General features: G+C 37.2%; 2 protein-coding genes across 8 annotated transcripts; both read right to left on the reverse strand.

The window, feature by feature from the left end:
* Positions 1–1,744: 1,744 nt before the first annotated feature.
* Positions 1,745–5,658, reverse strand: LOC131332528 (large ribosomal subunit protein uL6m). 5 transcript variants are annotated; one of them, XM_058366832.1, is made up of 2 exons: positions 5,411–5,568; positions 1,745–2,285 (listed from the first exon to the last, which is right to left on the reverse strand). In XM_058366832.1, exon 2 carries the CDS (start codon positions 2,261–2,263, stop codon positions 1,955–1,957), a length of 309 nt encoding a protein of 102 aa, XP_058222815.1. In that variant the 5' UTR covers positions 2,264–2,285; positions 5,411–5,568; the 3' UTR covers positions 1,745–1,954. The 5 variants fall into 5 exon arrangements, 4 of the variants coding, with proteins under 4 accessions (XP_058222815.1, XP_058222816.1, XP_058222813.1 ...); XM_058366833.1 differs by lacking the exon at positions 5,411–5,568 and adding an exon at positions 2,863–2,913; XM_058366830.1 differs by lacking the exon at positions 5,411–5,568 and adding an exon at positions 2,409–2,711.
* Positions 5,659–7,219: 1,561 nt separating this feature from the next.
* Positions 7,220–18,879, reverse strand: LOC131334549 (uncharacterized). 3 transcript variants are annotated; one of them, XM_058369623.1, is made up of 10 exons: positions 15,456–15,478; positions 12,837–12,905; positions 11,782–11,853; positions 11,638–11,712; positions 10,523–10,603; positions 9,330–9,399; positions 9,156–9,247; positions 8,334–8,375; positions 8,146–8,226; positions 7,220–7,512 (listed from the first exon to the last, which is right to left on the reverse strand). In XM_058369623.1, exons 2-10 carry the CDS (start codon positions 12,861–12,863, stop codon positions 7,441–7,443), a joined length of 612 nt encoding a protein of 203 aa, XP_058225606.1. In that variant the 5' UTR covers positions 12,864–12,905; positions 15,456–15,478; the 3' UTR covers positions 7,220–7,440. The 3 variants fall into 3 exon arrangements, with proteins under 3 accessions (XP_058225606.1, XP_058225607.1, XP_058225608.1); XM_058369624.1 differs by lacking the exons at positions 12,837–12,905; positions 15,456–15,478 and adding an exon at positions 18,851–18,879; XM_058369625.1 differs by lacking the exon at positions 15,456–15,478 and having other exon boundaries at positions 11,782–11,966; positions 12,837–12,892.
* Positions 18,880–20,342: the final 1,463 nt, after the last annotated feature.

Consider the following 20,342-nt stretch of genomic DNA (forward strand, 5'->3'; position numbering starts at 1 on the left):
TCGCGCTTACGCACACTCATCTCTTACTCTCGTTCGCGCTTACGCACGCGGACGATGTAGTCAGGGGAGGTTAGTGGAACTGTGAATGGAGCGTGAGTGGAACTGAGATTTTTTTTTTATGGAAAGTAGAAGTAGGGTAACCTTACCACTGATTTTCCAAGAACTGGTCCTACGTTTTACTCATAACCAATAGGAATCGTTTGTATACAAAAGTAGTAAGAAATACGTTAAGAATCTAACTGTTTATTAGCACTAGCTGTCGGTTTCTGCTGGTCCACCACTTCCATTTGTCCTGCACCCATGAAAATGATTGTCATCCTAAATTATTTTGCAGTATATCCCTTGATAAAAAAATAAAAAATAAAAAATAAAAGATAAAAAATAAAAGATCATGTTGTAGTTTCTTTTTCTATATAAAAAAAAGATATACTCCATTATTTTGTGTAAACCTCTGGGTGTTTGGTGCCAAAAAATAATCTTAGAATATTAATGGATCCGATTTTTGTTCACCTTAATTTCACTAGGAGAGACCGAGCGGTACTTCCATTTTCAATACTAGTTTTTTTTTTTTTTTTTGAACAAAATTTTCAATGCTAGTTGATAACGTGTGGTGATCATAGAGTCAATATCTACATTTCGACCAGAATAGATTACATGTCAGGGCGGCCTTGAATTTGATAAGTGCTACAATATACACACCTATTTGATTCAATAAAATATGCATCATCTTGAATCTCCTCGAGAGCATAATCATGTATAGAAATTCATAACATTTGTGCTCATAATTTTGTTTTGTTGAGTTAGTAGCTTGTGCCCTCGCCTAAAGACACGTCGCAACATTATATGAACCCAAACAATTAAGTTATTTTAAGTCACAAAAATTTGGTGGAAGTTAAAATTCAACCATACATATCTACTACGAGGACTCCTCCTAGGCATATTTACTTATTTAGATGCATCAAATAATTTAATCTTGCGAACTCTAGCTTTAGCTGATAAGTGATAAGGCATTTCGATAAAGCATTCCATTGATTTATAGGAGTAAGGCAGGTGATTAAATAAGGTTACATTTTCCAATGAATAATACTAGTACTATTTTGGAACACGTTTATCTTCAAACAAATAAGATAAATGGGTTACAATTCAGTGTTACAATCTTTTTATTTTCATCATATGTGTTCCAAAATCCTATTTAACTAATTTTTGGTAATTCATGATCTTAATGAGATCCAAAGTGTGAACTGTGAACAGTCGCGATCATCAAGATTGACCGTTCACAAGATCAGCCAGGGAGGGCGCAAAAACGACTTGAACTGGACTCTCCAGCCCATTAAATGGACCGCAGAGTCTCCAACACCATTTTGTTTAGGCACTTTTTAAGCAGGGCAAACCTGTTTCTTCGACTGACACTTCAAAAAAACCAAAAAATAAATAAAATAAAGAATTTTGAAGTTACAATGCTAGTTGCGCATTTGCACACTCAAATAAAATGGAAACCTCAGGTAGTGAGTGTGTATAAATGCGTGTAAAGTATCCGTGCATTTGCAAGTAGAGTTTCCGTTTTTGATGTAATGGTAACGCCTATCCCGCATTGTAGTTTTTATGGGAAGAGTTTTTATGGGCACTCTTCGAGCCTACTCAATGATCGGTTTTTACTCATTTCTAAAATCTTTTTTTTTTTGGTAATTACTCATTTCTAAAATCTTGAAGCCTGAATCAAACAAAAAAAAGAGAAAGAGCATCGTAATTCAAAACAAGCAACTTCCGATGAGGGTTCCACACATTGTCTAACAACTACGTCATCAAATGCTCTAAAGTTCTGACTCAGGTCATGATTCCTAAGGTCATGATTCCTAATTCACTGAATTCCAATGAGAAAAACGGCACCCCCAAAAATGAAAAGAAAAACACTAGCGGACCATCGATTTGACTTACTGGAACAATCATCGATTGATCATTTTGATTTCTTTCCCTGCTTCTTCTTTATAACTTCATCAACGTACATTATCCCCTTGCCTTTGTAAACTTCTGGAGGCTTACAGCTCCGAACAGCAGCAGCAAACTGGTGAACCCTTTGCTTGTCTATTCCGGTGCAGCAAACTATATTGGGTTTGAAACAGAAAACACGAACAGCAGGCGGTACTGTCAATTCAACTTCGTGGCTGTATCCCAATTTCAGGTACAAGAGGCGGCCTTCTGATTCAGCTCTGGCTTTAAAACCAACGCCTACAATCTTGAGAAATCGAAAGAATTTTGCTTCCATCTTACAAGGCTGTAGCAGTATGCTGAAAGAAGAATTATGACAGACCTTAAAAGAGATACACGAGAGAAGATATGCAAGTAGTACGATGCAATCATATACAGGTTTGGAGAAACAAGATATCGAGATTAAGTCGCTTTGTTGATACATGCGGGAACAAGAAGGTTGCAAGCAAAACCATATGTTTCTCCTTGTCATTAACCACTCCCCATTGTTGTCCTCATTTTATTGAACAAATTTCTAGAAAGAACAAAGTTACCAAGATCAGCAAATCATGCATTCCCTTGATTTGGGAAAATAAATTGGATAGACCAGTAATTTTCACGAAAACCTTTCTTTTGAAGATCAGCAAATCTTGCATTCTGCTTTCCATATCCGGTGGCTCACTAGCATTTCCACAAAGAAACTTTGAGTCATCTTATTAGTACATACCCATCTAATAAGCATGACTTATGCATCTGCTTTAGACACAAAATATAATGCACATGTACTCTAAACAAAAAAAAAAGACAGAACATCTAAAGGAAAAAAACACTATCATCAGATTTAGAATTTGCACATGTATTCCTGAACAGAAAATTCAGCACGAAAGGAAAATAGACCTTTTAGTGAACCAAAATACGCTAATAGGCTTGAAAGAAAGGAAGAAGTGCCGTGTGCTATGTTACATGGATCCTTGATTTTGGCTCAAGTACCCGTGTCGATGTGTCCGACACCCGTATCCTTTTGGACACTCGGATCCTCTAACTGTCAAGATACTTACAGAAAAGGACTATCAAATCAGCTAGAAAAGCGATATTTCGAGTATTTCACATAGACAATAAATAGGGAAATAGCAAAAACATAATTTTGTTTAACCCTTTCTTGTTTAACTACATTTGTAAACATAGTTTACGGAACATAATCTGAGAAAATTATGCAATATATAATACAATAAAGAGTTCAGGACGTATCCTCGTACCCATACCCGAGTTGGGGACACATATCTACGTATCCTAAGATTTAAGTTTAGGAAGGTCCGACTCTTGGACTTGCACCCGCACCCGCACCCGAGTCCATGTAACATAGGCCGTGTGAAGTATGTATTCTTAGCAATCAAGAAGCAAGTTCATATAATCCTTCGATAATGTATCTTCATAGCCAAGCATGCAGCCTATGTCATTGCAACACCGTCCGCCGAGCAACGAATGAACGCCTTTTATCTCTCGATCTGGAATTCCAAACTGACCTTGATAGTAAACCAAAAGAAATAGATAAACTAACAAAACTTATTCAAGCTACAACTAGTAAGGTTAGACCCTCCTTAACTACCAATGCTTTGCAAAATCCGTTATCGCATACCATCTCTTTTTTTTATCCGCGTTATAGCATTCCATAGCTGCCAATTTTGCAGAATTCATTCTCACATTCAGATTTCCAGCTGAAAGTAATTAAATAAAGACTATTTTGAAGTTATTATGTTTATATATAACATAAAGTACTCTAGCCTTTAAACCATTTGGGATGCTTATAAATCCTTTTTTCCCCAATTATGCTCTGTATCACAATCTCAAGGCCCTTTGATCTTTTTTTCAAAGCATTATTATAGGGCCTGGTTCATCACAGTTCCTTTATTGGTCCACACTTATTTGGTTCGGACTTTGAAAGAAATTATTCATGCTTCCATCGATAAAACATTTAACTAAAGCACAGCCAGGTGCTAGTGGAAACACTCAGCAACAACAGTAAAAGGTCTCAACTTACCACATTTCTCCAATAAAGAGACACAAGTTCAAGTCTCCTAAACTGACCCATCAAAAACAGCAACACTTATACACATAAATCTCCAAACCTCCTATTCCCTAAACAAATAACAGGATTTGCCCTTACAATAATTTCTAAACTAATTGGTGAATAACTGATGAACCAAATATAAGTAGACATTTCTAGTATAATTGACTACTTCACAATACGATGATGGAGACTATGATAAAAATCAAGACCCATTGAATATATTGCTGTAGAGCCTCAAACAAGTTATTCAATATGCATTAATTCAAGTTGCAAGAGAAGAATTTTTAGCGAGCATTCAAGTATTTCGTTATGAAACACTTCATGTCAATACATGGTCAAGAAAATGCAGTGGGTCATAATAGCAAATAGTTGATCTTGATAAAACAAACCAAAAGCAATAACCATTCACATAACTACGACTGTCTGTGGTTTCTACTGTCAATAGCTATATATGTGGCTGGTGAGGTCATACCAGGCTTATCAGATAGGGCACATAATCCGTACCTTCGCTCCCGCTCTCAATCGTCGCTCTTGCTAATTTCAGTACTTTGAGATGATTTCGAAAGACACTTTACACTAGCTTTAGCACCCTCGCCAACACATTATGTGAATTTGGGGATTAGTATTTCATCAATCATTCAATTTAACAACTGCTTTCTTCTTTCTAACCCCACAGGAAACCTAAAATCAACTAGCCCACATAATGAACCAAAAAACAAGAAAAATTCAAGAGCCATAGCTTCCACTCCTTTCATTTCCAGTAGATTAGGAAACAAAAATTGACTTAAGAAGCCTCAAACAGTCAATAAAAATAGGCAAATTGAACCCCAAGGGGTTGGCCTGGGGTTAAGGCCTGAGAGTTAGGGGTTTGCTGACTTTGCTCCCTCCTAAGGTCTCAGGTTCGAAATCTCTGCTATTAACTCATTTGGGGTCAGTACACACGAAGCAATTGCTCCAGCTTTAATTGGGCTCCCCGCAAGTGGACGGTAGTATTGGGCTCCCAGGATTAGTCGATGTGAATGTAAGCTAGCCCGTACATCTGAGATTTCGAAAAAAAAAAGGGCAAATCGAGTTATCACCTAAGAGGACCCTTAAATTAGAATGTGCAGCACTTTAAACCCACTTGCGACGGCTTTCCTTGATCAATCCACAAACCAAACAGTGCCTAAATATGCGTAATTACGCATAGCAAGTACCTCATAGAGGTGGATAAATATGAGAAACAAAGGAAATGAAAGCGAGCAGAAAAGCCTGGAGTTTTAGTACTACATCCAACCAAGTGTATAGATACCAATACCCGTTTACCCTAATCGAAAAGTACGTTGAAACAGTTATAATATATCAAGATACAAGAAAGTTGAGAAGGAAAACAAGTACCTTCAAAAGTCAGAGAAACGAGGAGTGAAATTCTAGGTTTTGGTCTCAAATCTGGGTTTGATCGGAGGGAAATGGAGAGTGAATTGAAAGTGGCGTAGGGGGAATGGGTTTCCAATATGGAGAGAGAGGAAGGTAGCTCGTCGGAGAGAGAGAGAGAGTGGTAATGGGCCCCTTCCCAGGCCATTTTGGGCCCTTTCCCAGGCTCACGTAAACGATCCAAAGTGTTCGCGTTCTAATCATTTCGGGGATTTCGGTCTGCCCGAAATGGGCTGTAGTTGGGCAAAATATGAAATTTGATAGTGGGCCAAATGGCCCAAACTCATCAATTTAAGAAAATTTTGAAATATATAGACGTAAAATACATAAAGATATAAAAAAAACCTTGGTTTATATAGTTGGTTCGGTTCGATCCTAGTCGGTCCATTTAATTGCGGTTCAGTTCGCTTAAAATTTCAGTCACCCGAAACTGAACCGAATAACTTTTTCCTTGTTCTAGAACCGAAACCAAGTAAAAACTGACCGAAAACCGAAAATGCGTTTGTTGAGAAAAAAGAGTGCGAAACACTGGATTGCAAAACCCATTAAACTCATTTACCCTCAAGATAAATGCATTTTTGAATTCATATCAACCGATATCTGATTAATTTGTTGACTTGGTCAAAGTTGTCAACGATCTCTTAAATATGCATAATTTGGATTATTTATGTGGACCCGGAAAAAAGGTCCAAAATGACCGAAATTAGACGTCCAAATGTTGAACTAGATAGGATCTTGATCCCTTCATGAAACATCGCATCGAAACTCGAAAGTGTACACATCATATATCATTATAAGTACTACCAAATTACGTGGAATCAAACATAAACTCACTTAGTGATTTAAGGGAAACAACATTAAGTTTTTTTATTATAACCGGATGTCTTAATTAACTTGCGTGCACTTCGACTAATTTTAGAGGTTTGAAATTATCGATCAGGCAAACCTTTCGCTGGCCCCTAAGTGTGAAACAACGTTAAAGTTTGATCTCATTACAGTTTTGATGGTTCACCAAATAAATACTACAGTACTACGAAACTTCTTTGAACACCCATGTCCAATAGCAGCCCCTAAGTTACATAATGTGTGTGAAAAAAAAAGGAAATTGATATTTGCGCTTTTTTTTTTATGCAAGCGCTCCATTTTGTTCATAAAATTTCAAAAAAAAATGAACAAAGTAGAACGCCTGCATAAAAAAGGAAGCACGAATATCAATTTCCAAAAAAAAACACCTTTCGAAAGTATCTTGAACTAAAACTAGTAAAATTGAAAGCGCGAACAGAGAGAAAAACGTACAGTGAGAAGTAAGAGCAAAAGTAAAGAATCCAAAGATTATGTCATCTAAAGTTGTTCAGATCTCTATAAGATGCTTCTATCAAACCGTGCTGCTTTAACTAGACTTCAAAAAAATAAACTTGTAAACCAGTAATTAGGATGGATAAACTAATCAAGCTTTCGAGTCCAAATTCATGTTTGACTTGTTAAAAATCCATTCGGGATCATTTGTTACCATAAATTAACCAAGCGTGTATATTTTTCGAAGCTCGTTAAACTTTCAAACAAAACTTGAATAAACTATTTGCTCAAATCATTTTGCTTGTTATGTTCGAAAAATTCAAGTTGTTTGAGTTCATCTCATTATCGATCTAATTAAAACTCGTTTCGGATGAAACATGAATATATTTTGTAAGCTCATTAAACTTTTAAATTATACTCTTAACAATCTAGTAGTAGGCTTTTTTAGGACCTTAAGTAATGTTCACCCACTAAACAAACCAACTAAAACTGCATTTGCATTTATGTATTGGGCCCCAATAATAAACTAAATAAAAGAGTTTTCTATCTTAAAAAACTCTTTCTTGGAAGAAAAAAGAGCAAATTGTTGAACATAAGGGGGATAAACAAATGAAGTTACAGCTCATCAAGTTTTCAGATTCATGAACCAAAAGGACTCTAAATGGCAGGAATTTTAGGTGAAATTCCAAGTTACAGAACTAGAGAGCCTCCAGTATAAGTCTCTCTGTAAGAGCTTTCGGGAGCCCCATCATGCTCTCAGTTGTTCCTACCTGCAAAAACAAGTTCGAGAGGAAATAAATCTTTTTTGCACGGGAGGTGAACGAAAAATGATCGGGCAATCCAGCTTCAAGAATCAAAATTTGATTTCCGTTTTTGGATATTATTCCAGTCAGCTAGGAAACAGACACGTTTTGGAAATGTTTCTAGAAGCATAACGGAAATGTCAAAGGAATTTGGCAAGTACGTAACAGTCAGTTATTGGATTTTTCTAATGCACGTTGAAAAACATGGAAGCAACTCAATGTTTCCATATGTTTTGTGGCGTTTCGGCATGTTCCATAGGATATAGGGGCAGACACTAAAGTTCAAGAAACGTTGCGGTCGGGTCAGTGGAAATGTATCAATTCTGTTCCTCGTACACCATAATAAAACTAGTGCATTCTACATTCAAGGGAAAAAGGTCGAGTCCAATTGACCCTAGTACCCACAGATCTCCATCAAATTCTGCATGCCGATTTAAGTAGTACAGCAATCTGGATCCAAATTTCTCAGACATGAACAGGGCCACACAATGGTCTCCACATATTTTGCTTTTCCAATCATTGTGCATTTTCATGCATGGCCTCCTACAATACAGTAATAAAACTAAAAACAGAAGGTAAAGCAGAGTTCAAGAAACAAACCAGTTGTTTAACATAGGGCAGTAGCAAAGGATGTTCACTGATAAGCGCCCCAGCAACATTGAGAACCATTTTCTCTTGAATCTGGACTCAAAAAATGGTAAAAATATCGCGTATCAATTTTTCAGTTTATCGAACAAGATGAGAAATTAAGAACGACAACCTGTTCCAACAAAAAGAAAATCATATACCAGGTTATCAACGACTTGATCGGGTATTGCATGGAAATGGATCTGCAAGTCCTCACCACAAATATTGTTTCAGCACATGGTTCAAAAATAGTTTATCGGGCAAATCAATTTAAGGATTCATAGCGCAAATGGAACAGCAACTAGCAAATACAGCAGAAGAAAATAACATCTCTTCTCTCTATGCAAATCAAATAAAAGTATTTGGAGCCAGAAATTTACTTTGGAAATAAATTGCATGTCATGACAAATGTTCAAGTCAGTCAAAACTGCAAACCTCTCAACCATTCTGTTTAACAGGCGAGGGAAGGTGAGCATTACCGTGTTCTAGTTAGCTTCCTTTTACAGGCATAACCATGATTTTTCCAGGTTCACACAAGTTATCTATGAAATAGGTTGAAATCAACAACCACAGGTAAACAACACATTTCTACGTAACTGACACTGTCTTTCTCTAATCCCAAAGGAGAATTATATTTTTTGCAATATCAAAACAATAAGCTTGCAGCTACAATAAATAATTTGCCTCCGGATATAGCTGGTAACAGCTGGGTAGAATAATGTGCATTTCAAGCCAAAGGTAAGGTGCGGACCTAATCAACAACTCGCAGAAATCCATTATTGCGTTGCGTACAGTTTTGGGAGAACAAATAAACGATATCACATACATTGTTTTTCGTTTTCCATCTTGTTACCAATCTCCGGCAAAGTAAGCATATTTGACTTGTATGGTTATGATAATGAAACAAGAATTACAAGAATATTAACCAAAGAACTTCATAGCTAGTCCAAAGGCAATGGATAGATCATAGAAGTAAATTGTACCTCCGCTTTCTCCCAGTCTCCCTTACTGAGTCCAGACTTTAGATTAGTAACAAGAACAGAGCTCACCGTCCCTGCAGTTCCGCTAGAATAACCTGTAATGTGGATTCGTAAGACTGCCCGATCCATAAAATACGCAAATCAAATCAGGGAAATTGTGGTAGAAGCGAAGCAAACCTTTGATGAACTGGCGCGCTTCTTCCTTGCTTGATGGTTTTTCCCTGACCTTACCTTCGTAGACGACCACCTCCAAAGCATTAGAAGATAGCAGTAAGATACAGAAACTGAAAAACTCCAAACTTAACATCTTGTTTTATGGTTTAAAGTACACGACTACACATCCACTCCTGATCATTAAAAACAGTCCAAACGAAACTCCATTGATTATCAGTGTTCCTTACCAAAGGTAACCACAATAAAGCACAAGCGGGTGACTGATTCATGTATTAGGTACATCTGGGTATGTGTGTTTACTGGTTTATAACAAGCACGAAAGTTTGCTTTGCAAAACAGGACTTTGGCCACTTAGCTTCTCCAGCTCCAATTCAAATTCTTCACCCCGCTATAAACCACCTCCTTACAGTTCCGCCTTTACGGAAAAAATCTGCGTCTTTATGGAACCAAATGGCCCAAAATGCTCCGGTAGTAAGAACAGACAACAGAGAACTAACTCGTCTCAATTCTCTATTATTTACTAGCCAAATATGGAAGAATTCCTATTCCCAGTCCACTGATCTCATGTACCATTCCACAAAATAAAACCGACAGTGCACATGCTGGTCTAAGTGTGGAGGGCCTTGAAGCAACAGTTCCTTATTGTGATTAAAATGGAAACAAGGAAAACAGTACTCGTACTGGTGTATATGAATTCCTATTACAGGGGACCCAGGACTCAGGAGTTACCTAATTTACCTTTCCCTTTCGCTTTGCCCAAATGTCAAATTTCCATCAGGGATTCACATTGTAAAAGGAAACCATAAACTAAAAATTCTTCTCCATTTATCTTTTCATTTGACAAATAATCAAAGGATTCTTAATTCGCAACCCTCCGACCTCATGTGCCACAGCACCAAAGTTTACGAGTCTATGACCTTATTGAAGCGATTATGAACTCATACAACCGCATAAAGAAGTTTCAAGCTACAGAAAGAGGTGTTTCTTTAGCATTAGTATGCAGTTAAATTCCCCCCACAAGCTCACAAATCTGTCAAAACTCTCGGGCAATGACATCACTCACTGGAACATATTGCTATCTCAATAAAGTGGCTTTGAGGCTTACAGAACTGTCACATTTTGGTTGCAATATATGCCATGAATAAGCCAAGAAAGTTATTAAATGAAATAAGAAATGCTAAGTAATTGAATTATACTTGGTCACCAGTAATTAAGAGTGGCGGCTCAGCATCCTGCTTGCAGTAGTCAATGGGAAGCTTTGCTATGATGGCTTCTGCCTGATAAAAGGTTCAAAACCGTCATGTGAGTTCTTACGAGTAATATTCAAATGAGGGTGTGGAGGTAGCCCCAGGAACAGAAAGAGAACCAAGTGCAGCCATATATATCCAACTATAATCTATGAAACACAATAATCTAAGAGCACGGCATCCTATGACCATGATCACACTATAATCTAGTAGCATGGCATCCTATTACCTCTCCTACTTTTTGCAAAATATATCCTTGAGTTGTCAAAAAGTTGAACCTTTTAAGATAAACAGCTGGGATCTAAACTAAACAAAGTATGAAAATATCACGGAAATAGAGCATTATAATCTTATAGTTGGGCATGAAAGTACCAGTGAGTACATTGAAAAATACATTCACTTATCTTAAGGAAATGATATGAAGCCAGCTGCATGATCTTGTTTGTCCCCAAAGAGATCATCAGGTTACCATAGTTTGCTACATAAACCAGCATAGAAACAAGTACAGTGGGGTATGAATGGTGCTAAGAACACTCTTCTGCTTCACATCTAAAGTAGATTCCGACATTTACAAAAGCCTCGCGGTTTAGAAAATACAAAGAAGAAAGGTCATGTAGGAGATTACTAAAAAAACAAAATCAAATAGCTAGCTTTTGATTTAATAAAATAAAATAAACTAATAAAAAAATCAATGGCATTTAAAAAAATAACCAAATAAACTAGTTCCTCAATATAATTTTGTGAAGCGAAGTCCCACATCGCCTGGGTACCAAAGTAAAATGAAGTATATAAGCCTGACGGCACCCTCACTTCAATAGCTAGCTTTTGGGGTTGAGTTTTACCCAAGACCGTGTAACATGATATCAGAGCTCGGTCATTGAGTAGGTACCAAAGTAATAAGACATATAGAAGCATGAGGGCACCCTCACTTCAATAACTAGCTTTTGGGGTTGAGTTCTACCCAAAGACGGTGTAAGAACTAGCAAACCGGATGCAAAACCTCTTCAACAATAGACAACATGTAGATTCTAAATTCTTACAGTCCAAAGGAAAAAAAACCCTACCTTTGCCTCGGCAATGGCCATTACCATTTCTTCCGGCGTATTTCTTCTGATACTTTTCTCATCTATGTCTGCAGTCTAAACCAAAAGCAGAGTCAACTTTTGGTCATCTATTAAGTACGCTACAGAGAGTTGACAATAATATACCATGATTGTGAAGTCATATCCCATCTCAGCAAGTACTTTTTGACGGTGTACAGAAGAGGATCCCAAGATTATCTGCAACCAAACAAACAAGATATGTAACAATCTTCAATGCATAAAAGTTCTAATTTTGTTGGCATCTTCGATCATCGCGCGATGTGCGAAAGCACCCATCTGCTTTGCCCAACCTACATCGATAGTATAGGTCACGCCATCTGTACTTGTCCTATAATCTATCCATGATAACACTAAAAAATTTATCACTCTTTATGTCTGTCGAAGTTGCATTCCAGGCAATCAGTTTCAAGGTCACATTATAACTTATTTTGGATGCTTTCAATTTCTGTGTTTCACTGCACATCTCTAATTCAGTGTTGATTCTTCTTTCAGTTTCGTCCACTATGACACAATCATCTGCAAGTAGCATGGACTATGAGAGATCTACCCAAATGTCTCTAGTCAACTCATTCATAAATCATCATTACGTCAAATAAGCTAGGACTCAAGACTGATTTGGAACTCACTTAGCAAAGGGTTAAGACAATGAAAAAGAAAATTTATGCGCTCCATTACCATTACAAGAAGAGATTAAATTCTTTACGCCGCCGGTGTAAAGATTTGTTTCCTCTAAATCAATTATATTGCGTCACGTCACCATGTTTTATTGATTGAGACCACTGTTTTGCAACGTGGCGTAATTTAATTAATTTGGTGGAAACAAATATTTACACCAGCAGTGTAAAGAATTTATTCTTTCACAAGAAAAAACCAATTAACAAGTGAAGGGGCTAGAGCTAGAAAACTGAAAACCACAAATTTGGCTCCTGGTTTTCCATACCAGTTCGGAAGAACACTTCGTTTTTTTTCAGAAACCAGCCAAAGACTCCTTATTCAACTACCATATAATCTTCTGCAAGAGATAAATTCCAGGATTTGGAAACCCTTCTGGCTTCTTTCTTCTAAAAAATGGTGGAGGAGGGGCGGGGGGTTTTCTTTAGTTGCAAGAATCCCATCAAAACTGGGTTTGTCGAAAACTGTCTTGGATTACGAAAACAAACCTTGAATTTTGAAGCTGCAGCCTCCATCTTCTTCTTGGGAAAGATACTACTGAACCCTGAACCAGTGACGAGTGCGGGATTGATTCGCAACAAAAACGAGCTTTCAAATCAACGAAACGGTGTCGCGTCGTGTTCCTCTTACTTCGCACGTTCAACATACGAACTTAGTTCTAACAACTGTTGGGGAACTTCACAGCCAATTTTCTATCTCCATCAGTTATCTTTCAATGATCTGGTACACTCACTTTTCAGATATGATCAGAAACATGATCCATGAACAAAATCATTTCGATTCAATGCACATTGGTACCTGATCTCAATCAATCTTGATGTATTTTTGCTTTTTAAAATGGGTTTTGCCACACAGAATCAAAACAATTAACCCCGTTTCGTCCAACAAAACGGCGTTTGAGTCGGGGTCCTATGACTTCGCAGGTTAAACCTGGGAAGTCCTTTCAAACTACGCGGTTTCAAGTCGCGATCTTGGTTCTAAGAACTATTGGGGGACTGCACAGAAAATTTCTATCTGCACCGATCTTACCTCAATGATCTGATACATTCAGTTTGTAGATATTGTGAAAGTCATGAATCGCAAACAAAATCATTTTGATTATGTAACGATCCGCTTCGTCTTTGTACAATATTGTCCGCTTTGGACACCCAAAATCCATATACTTCCCAGTAGGTCACCCATCCCTGAACTAGCCCAAGTTTGTGAAGTTTCTATGCGCTTTGGCCCGCCCTCATGGCTTTAAAAGGTCTTGTACAAGTAGGAGGGATCTTTCCTTATAAACCATGACTTGCCCCCTCCCGTCCGAACGGAGCCTGCTATCCTGCAGTACCGCTGGCTATTTCAGTTTGTGTGGAGATAGAATCTTGGCTGTGAAGTCCCCCAAGAGTTGAACTAAGTTCGCATGTTGAACCTGCGAAGTAAGAGGACCACGAAGCAACACCGTTTCATTGATTTGAAAAGTTCGTTTTTGTTGCGAATCAATCTGGGCACTCTCGTCACTGGTTCAGTAGTGTCTCTCCCACCCAAGAAGAAAATGGAGGCTACAACATAAATTTAGGGCACAAAATTTTGAGAAAGTAATATTCAACGCACAAAATCCAATAAATACACTAAAAAATCCAATAAATACACTAAAAAAGGTACTCAGTTTTTTATTTACTGTATTTCTCTCTTAAGTACACACTGAAAAGACTCAACAAACTCAACTGTAAACAAAAGACTCCACAGACTTGAACTGAACAGGACTCAACAGGAGGAGAAGAAGGCACGTAGGAGCCTTGACAAGCTCAAAACGAAGTTGGAGGTTTAGAAATCAAGGCTGTCTGGAACAGTCGAAGGTTTCAAAGCCCACAACAAGAGGCTTGCACCCACTATTATTGATCCAACCGAGGCTGCCGATATTTTAAGTAATCTTCATGAGATGAAGTAAATTGAGCTCTCTGCTGAGGCAGAGATTGGTGAAATTGAGGGTGAAATGGTACCAGTCGAGCTCTTGATTAGTCAGGAGCAAATGATTGCTTTGCAGGTGGAGAGAGATTTGAGGAAGCAAACTACCATCTATGTCTCAACTAAGAACGAGGTGAGGGCTGAAGAATAGTGAGATAGGGTATGGGATATCAGTGGTGAAATCGGCTAAGGATAGATCTGCTCTAATAGTTTCTGTAGGGCCCTTGGGTTTCATCCCGCGTACCAATAAAGTATTCCAGTCTGGAGTCAGACAAGAAGTAAATAAAAGTAAGTAAATAAAAGTAACATGTTTGAGTCATTTTTTAGTCAGTAGTGTACTGTTGAGTCTTGTTGACTCAACATTACATGACTCAACAGATGATTCAACAAGACTCAACAGTACATGACTGACTAAAAAATGACTCAAACATGTTATTTTTATTTACTGCTTCTCTGACTCCTAATTGGAATACTCTACTAGTACACGGGATGAAACCCTACGGCCCTACAGAAACTAATTAGAGTAGATCTATCCTTTGCCGATTTCACCACGGACAGCCCATACCCTATTCCACTATTCTTCAAAACCCTCACCTTTTCTTAGTTGAGACACAGATGGTAGTTTGCTTCCTCAAATCTCTCTCCACCTACAAAGAAATCATCTACTCTTGACTAATTAGGAGCTCGACTGGTGCCATATCACCAATCTCTACCTCAGTAAAGAGCTCAATTTGCTTCATCTCATGACAATTACTTAAAAGCCTCAGTTGGATCGATAACAGTGGGTGCAAGCCTCTTGTTGTGGGCTTTGAAAACTTCGACTGTTCCAGACAGCCTTGATTTCTAAACCTCTAACTTCGTTTTGAGCTTGTCAAGGCTCCTACGCGCCTTCTTCTCCTCTTGTTGAGTCCTGTTCAGTTCAAGTCTGTGGAGTCTTTTGTTTACAGTTGAGTTTGTTGAGTCTTTTCAATGTGTACTTAAGAGAGAAATACAGTAAATAAAAAACTGAGTACCTTTTTTAGTGTATTTATTGGATTTTTTAGTGTATTTATTGGATTTTGTGCGTTGAATATTACTTTCTCAAATTTTTGTGCCCTAAATTTATGTTGTAGCCTCCATCTTCTTCTTGGGTGGGAGAGACACTACTGAACCAGTGACGAGAGTGCCCAGATTGATTCGCAACAAAAACGAACTTTTCAAATCAATGAAACTGTGTTGCGTCGTGGTCCTCTTACTTCGCAGATTCAACATGCGAACTTAGTTCAACTCTTGGGGGACTTCACAACCAATTTTCTATCTCCATCAATCATCTTTCAATGATCTAATACACTCACTTTGCAGATATGATCAGAAACATGATCCATGAACAAAATACAACTTGAATTCATAACATTCAGTGTTAAGGAAATGAATTCCACATTGCTTGGGAATGGAATGGGTGATCACTTAATAACATTAGGGACCTCTCCACTCATTGCCAATTGATTTTGAGATAAACATAAAGTTTCCACATGGTATCAAAGCGGGACTCGTTCCACCCCACATTTTATAAAATTCACAATCCACATCTCGCGATGACAGACCAGCGAAAAGGCTGCACGATGATAGGACCCAAAAAGTGGCCACACGTGACAGACCTCGAACGCGGCTGCACGTGAGGGGGGATATTAAGGAAATAAATCCCACATTGCTTGGGAGTGAAATGAGTGATAACTTAATAACATCTGGGATCTCTCCACTTATTGCCAATTGGTTTTGAGATGAACATAAAGTTTTCACCCATTATCTCGTTCACATGGGCTCCGACAATGTCCGGATTTGTCTACGGCAAGTATTTTACCAATCTAAATTGTCTTTTTTATTGTTTGAAAATAAGAGCAGTGCCCGGACTGGTTACGAGTTCTATGAACTCTACGACCGTACCTCCTTTTCAATGAACAGTTATTTCGTAAGTTTAGTTAAATCTCATTCAAAACGACAAAATGGTGGCTATCTAAGAGCCAGTTTAATCAGTAACAACCCAAATTTTTAGTCAGCACACATCACCGTCTCTGTGGATTCGACTTCGGACTTAACGGATATTATACTACGTGACCCAAGGATGGGATCAGGGGGGGTCTAGTAGCGGTGACTGCCACGATAAGAATTTTAAAAAATGCAATTATTATATATCAAAAAAAATTTATGCCCAACTTATATAATCTCGCCACCACTAAATTTTTTTAGTATACATTTCGCCACTGCTAGAGTAAAATCCTGGTTCCGTCCTTGACTACGTCAGTCTCCGTCCTACTCTTGAAACAACCCAATATTTTAAAACTAAAAAATCGTCAAGCATTTTTGGAGGTTCAAAATTGTAACTATTGCAAATGTTTTCTACCTTTGTCGTGGCAATGGCCCCCACCATTTCTTCCGGCGTATCATTTATCATACTCTTGTCATTTATGTCTGCAGTCTAAACTAAAAGCAGAGTCAACTTTTTGAAATCTACGAAACACATCTCAGAGAGATGACAATCAGTCAATGACCAAGAAAATGTGTGCGCTCCATTACCAATACTGCAATACAAGAAAAACCAATTAACAAGTGAAGGGTCTGTTGGGGGAAGAGGGCCCAAATGCACACAAATATCACCCAAAAAAACAGTCTTAAACTGAGGAAAAATCACAGCAGAAATGCAGCACACACAGGGGCGGATCCAATTAAGGCACAGGCGGGTCACGTGACCCACCTGAAATTAGCCGGATTTTTTTTGTGTGAACCCGAAAAGAAGTAATATATATTAAAATACCCGAAATATGTTAAAATGAAAACTATGTTCAAGTACTACCACAATTCCAACATAACGCATGCTACCTATTTCATCAATAAAAGTATAGGAGTAACAAATTATCAAGTACAAATACAGAAAACACCAATCTATTTTTATTTTTGGTTCTCGTTATATTATTTCACGTTCTTGTTATATTGGATTGTGAGAATCTTTATACTCCCTCTGTCCCGCCTTGTTCGGTTGTGAGTTTGGAAAATTTTTGGGTTTGATTTTTGGATAATGAAGGAGGAGAGAAAATAGGGTAATAATTGGGGATAATGGTAATGAATAGAGAGAGATAGAGAGAGAAATGAGATTAATGATTGGATATAGAGATAATGAGTGGGAGAGAAATGAAAGTAATGATTAAAAATATAGGTAATAAGTGGAGATGGGTTTGAAATTTTTTTTCCAAACCCACAACCGAACAAGGGCATATAAATATTCGGCACGCAAATTTTGGTTTTTTAAAAGATGCATTTTTTTTATTAAAAAAAATTCAACATTTTTCACAACTTGAAAGAACTCATCGATATCTATAGATTTTTGAAAAAAATTTAACGAATAAAATGCATCTTTTTAGAGACTTAGGTTTGCGGTCTGAACAGTTATTCAGGGACGGTGGGAGTAAAATTTATGCTCGAAAAGTGACCCATCTATGCGAAATTTCTGGATCCGCCACTGAACACACAAACTGAAATTTTGTAGCACCCAAACACCAACCGAAACGAGCAAATATCACAAAGGAAAAAACAGGGATTGAGAGGCAGCAGAAAGGCACTTATCTGGGCATCAAATTTCTGAAACTTCTTCACTAATTAAGAGCTTTTCAAAGCTTTATCCTTCAATGCACACGAGCACGCAAAAAACCCACTTTTTTTCTCTTCTCTGTTTCTCACGTTTTTTTACTTTTCTCTTACAAAGACAAAGACACACACCACTGGATATTTCTAGTACTTCTAGAACCACTTTTTAACATATTACATTAAGGGGGTGTTTCACACTCTAAAAAAAGGAATTTTTAAAAAAGAAAAGTAATTTTAAGTTTAAAAATCATATGTGTACGCAAATAATTTTTCTATCAATATAAATCTTGTTTGATAGATCATCTATTAAATGGTACAAAAAAAATTTAAAAATTATTTCTCATTTTCATTATATTTAAACTTAAAATTACATTCTTTTAAAAAAAAAAGATTTAAAAAGATAACGGAATGAGGCCTAAGTACAAAAGTATAAAGACATTACATAAAAGCCCCCAAAAGTAAAACAAGGAAATATCAAAATTGGGTTTACATATTTCTAACAGGGTCTGGGCAGAAAACCACATATTTGGCTCCTCGTTTTCCTAAACAGTTATGAAGAACACTTTTTCTTTTTTTCTTTTTTTTTAATCAGAAACCAGCCAAAAACTCCTTATTCAACTACCATACGATTTATATTCAAAAAAAACTACCATACGATTTTTGGCAAAAAAAAAAAAAAAAACTACCATACGATCTTCTGGAAGAGATAAACTCGAGGATTTGGAAACCCTTTCTGGCTTCTTTCTTCTAAAATAATGGGTTGTTCTTAATAAAAAGTCCCCCGAAGAAAGGAAAAAAAGAAAGAAGGGTTTTTCTTTAATTACAAGAATCCAAACAAAACTGGGTTCGTCGGAAACCCTTGTGAATGAAATAGCCAAGAACAATCCAGTCCAAAAAAAAGAAAAAAAAAAACTGTTTTGGAGTTACGAAAACAAACCTTGAATTGTGAAGCTGTAGCCTCCATCGTCTTGACTCTTGAGAGAGATGCTTCTGAGTACTGAACCAGCGACAAGCGCAACAAAACGAGCTCTTGCATCAACGAAACGAGGTGGAGCCGGGGTCCTCTTACTTCGCAGGTTCAAAATGCGATCTTAGTTCTAAGAACTCCCACGCGACTGCACAGAGAATTTCTATCTCCATCGATCATCATTCAATGATCTGATACACTCATTTTGCAGATACAATCATAATAATTGTCCTTGAACCGAATCATCTGATTCAATGCACATTAGTACCTGATCTTAACGAGTCTTGAATGTATTTTTGCTTTCTAAAATGAGTTCGGCCGGCGTTTTTGCGGATCAAAAAAATAAAATGGGTTCGGCCACACAGAATCAAAACAATCAAACCCCGTTTCGTGCCTGCGAGCTTTTATCAACAAAACGGCGTCGTGGTCCTTCAATTTCGCAGGTTGAACATGCGAAGCTTATTTAAACTATGAATCTCAAGACGCGATCTTAGTTTAAAAATCATATGTGTACGCAAATAATTTTTCTATCAATATAAATCTTGTTTGATAGATCATCTATTAAATGGTACAAAAAAAATTTAAAAATTATTTCTCATTTTCATTATATTTAAACTTAAAATTACATTCTTTTAAAAAAAAAAGATTTAAAAAGATAACGGAATGAGGCCTAAGTACAAAAGTATAAAGACATTACATAAAAGCCCCCAAAAGTAAAACAAGGAAATATCAAAATTGGGTTTACATATTTCTAACAGGGTCTGGGCAGAAAACCACATATTTGGCTCCTCGTTTTCCTAAACAGTTACGAAGAACACTTTTTCTTTTTTTCTTTTTTTTTAATCAGAAACCAGCCAAAAACTCCTTATTCAACTACCATACGATTTATATTCAAAAAAAACTACCATACGATTTTTGGCAAAAAAAAAAAAAAAAACTACCATACGATCTTCTGGAAGAGATAAACTCGAGGATTTGGAAACCCTTTCTGGCTTCTTTCTTCTAAAATAATGGGTTGTTCTTAATAAAAAGTCCCCCGAAGAAAGGAAAAAAAGAAAGAAGGGTTTTTCTTTAATTACAAGAATCCAAACAAAACTGGGTTCGTCGGAAACCCTTGTGAATGAAATAGCCAAGAACAATCCAGTCCAAAAAAAAGAAAAAAAAAACTGTTTTGGATTACGAAAACAAACCTTGAATTGTGAAGCTGTAGCCTCCATCGTCTTGACTCTTGAGAGAGATGCTTCTGAGTACTGAACCAGCGACAAGCGCAACAAAACGAGCTCTTGCATCAACGAAACGAGGTGGAGCCGGGGTCCTCTTACTTCGCAGGTTCAAAATGCGATCTTAGTTCTAAGAACTCCCACGCGACTGCACAGAGAATTTCTATCTCCATCGATCATCATTCAATGATCTGATACACTCATTTTGCAGATACAATCATAATAATTGTCCTTGAACCGAA

The sequence above is a fragment of the Rhododendron vialii genome, chromosome 7a (genome assembly GCF_030253575.1).
Source record: "Rhododendron vialii isolate Sample 1 chromosome 7a, ASM3025357v1".
NCBI lineage: Eukaryota > Viridiplantae > Streptophyta > Magnoliopsida > Ericales > Ericaceae > Rhododendron > Rhododendron vialii.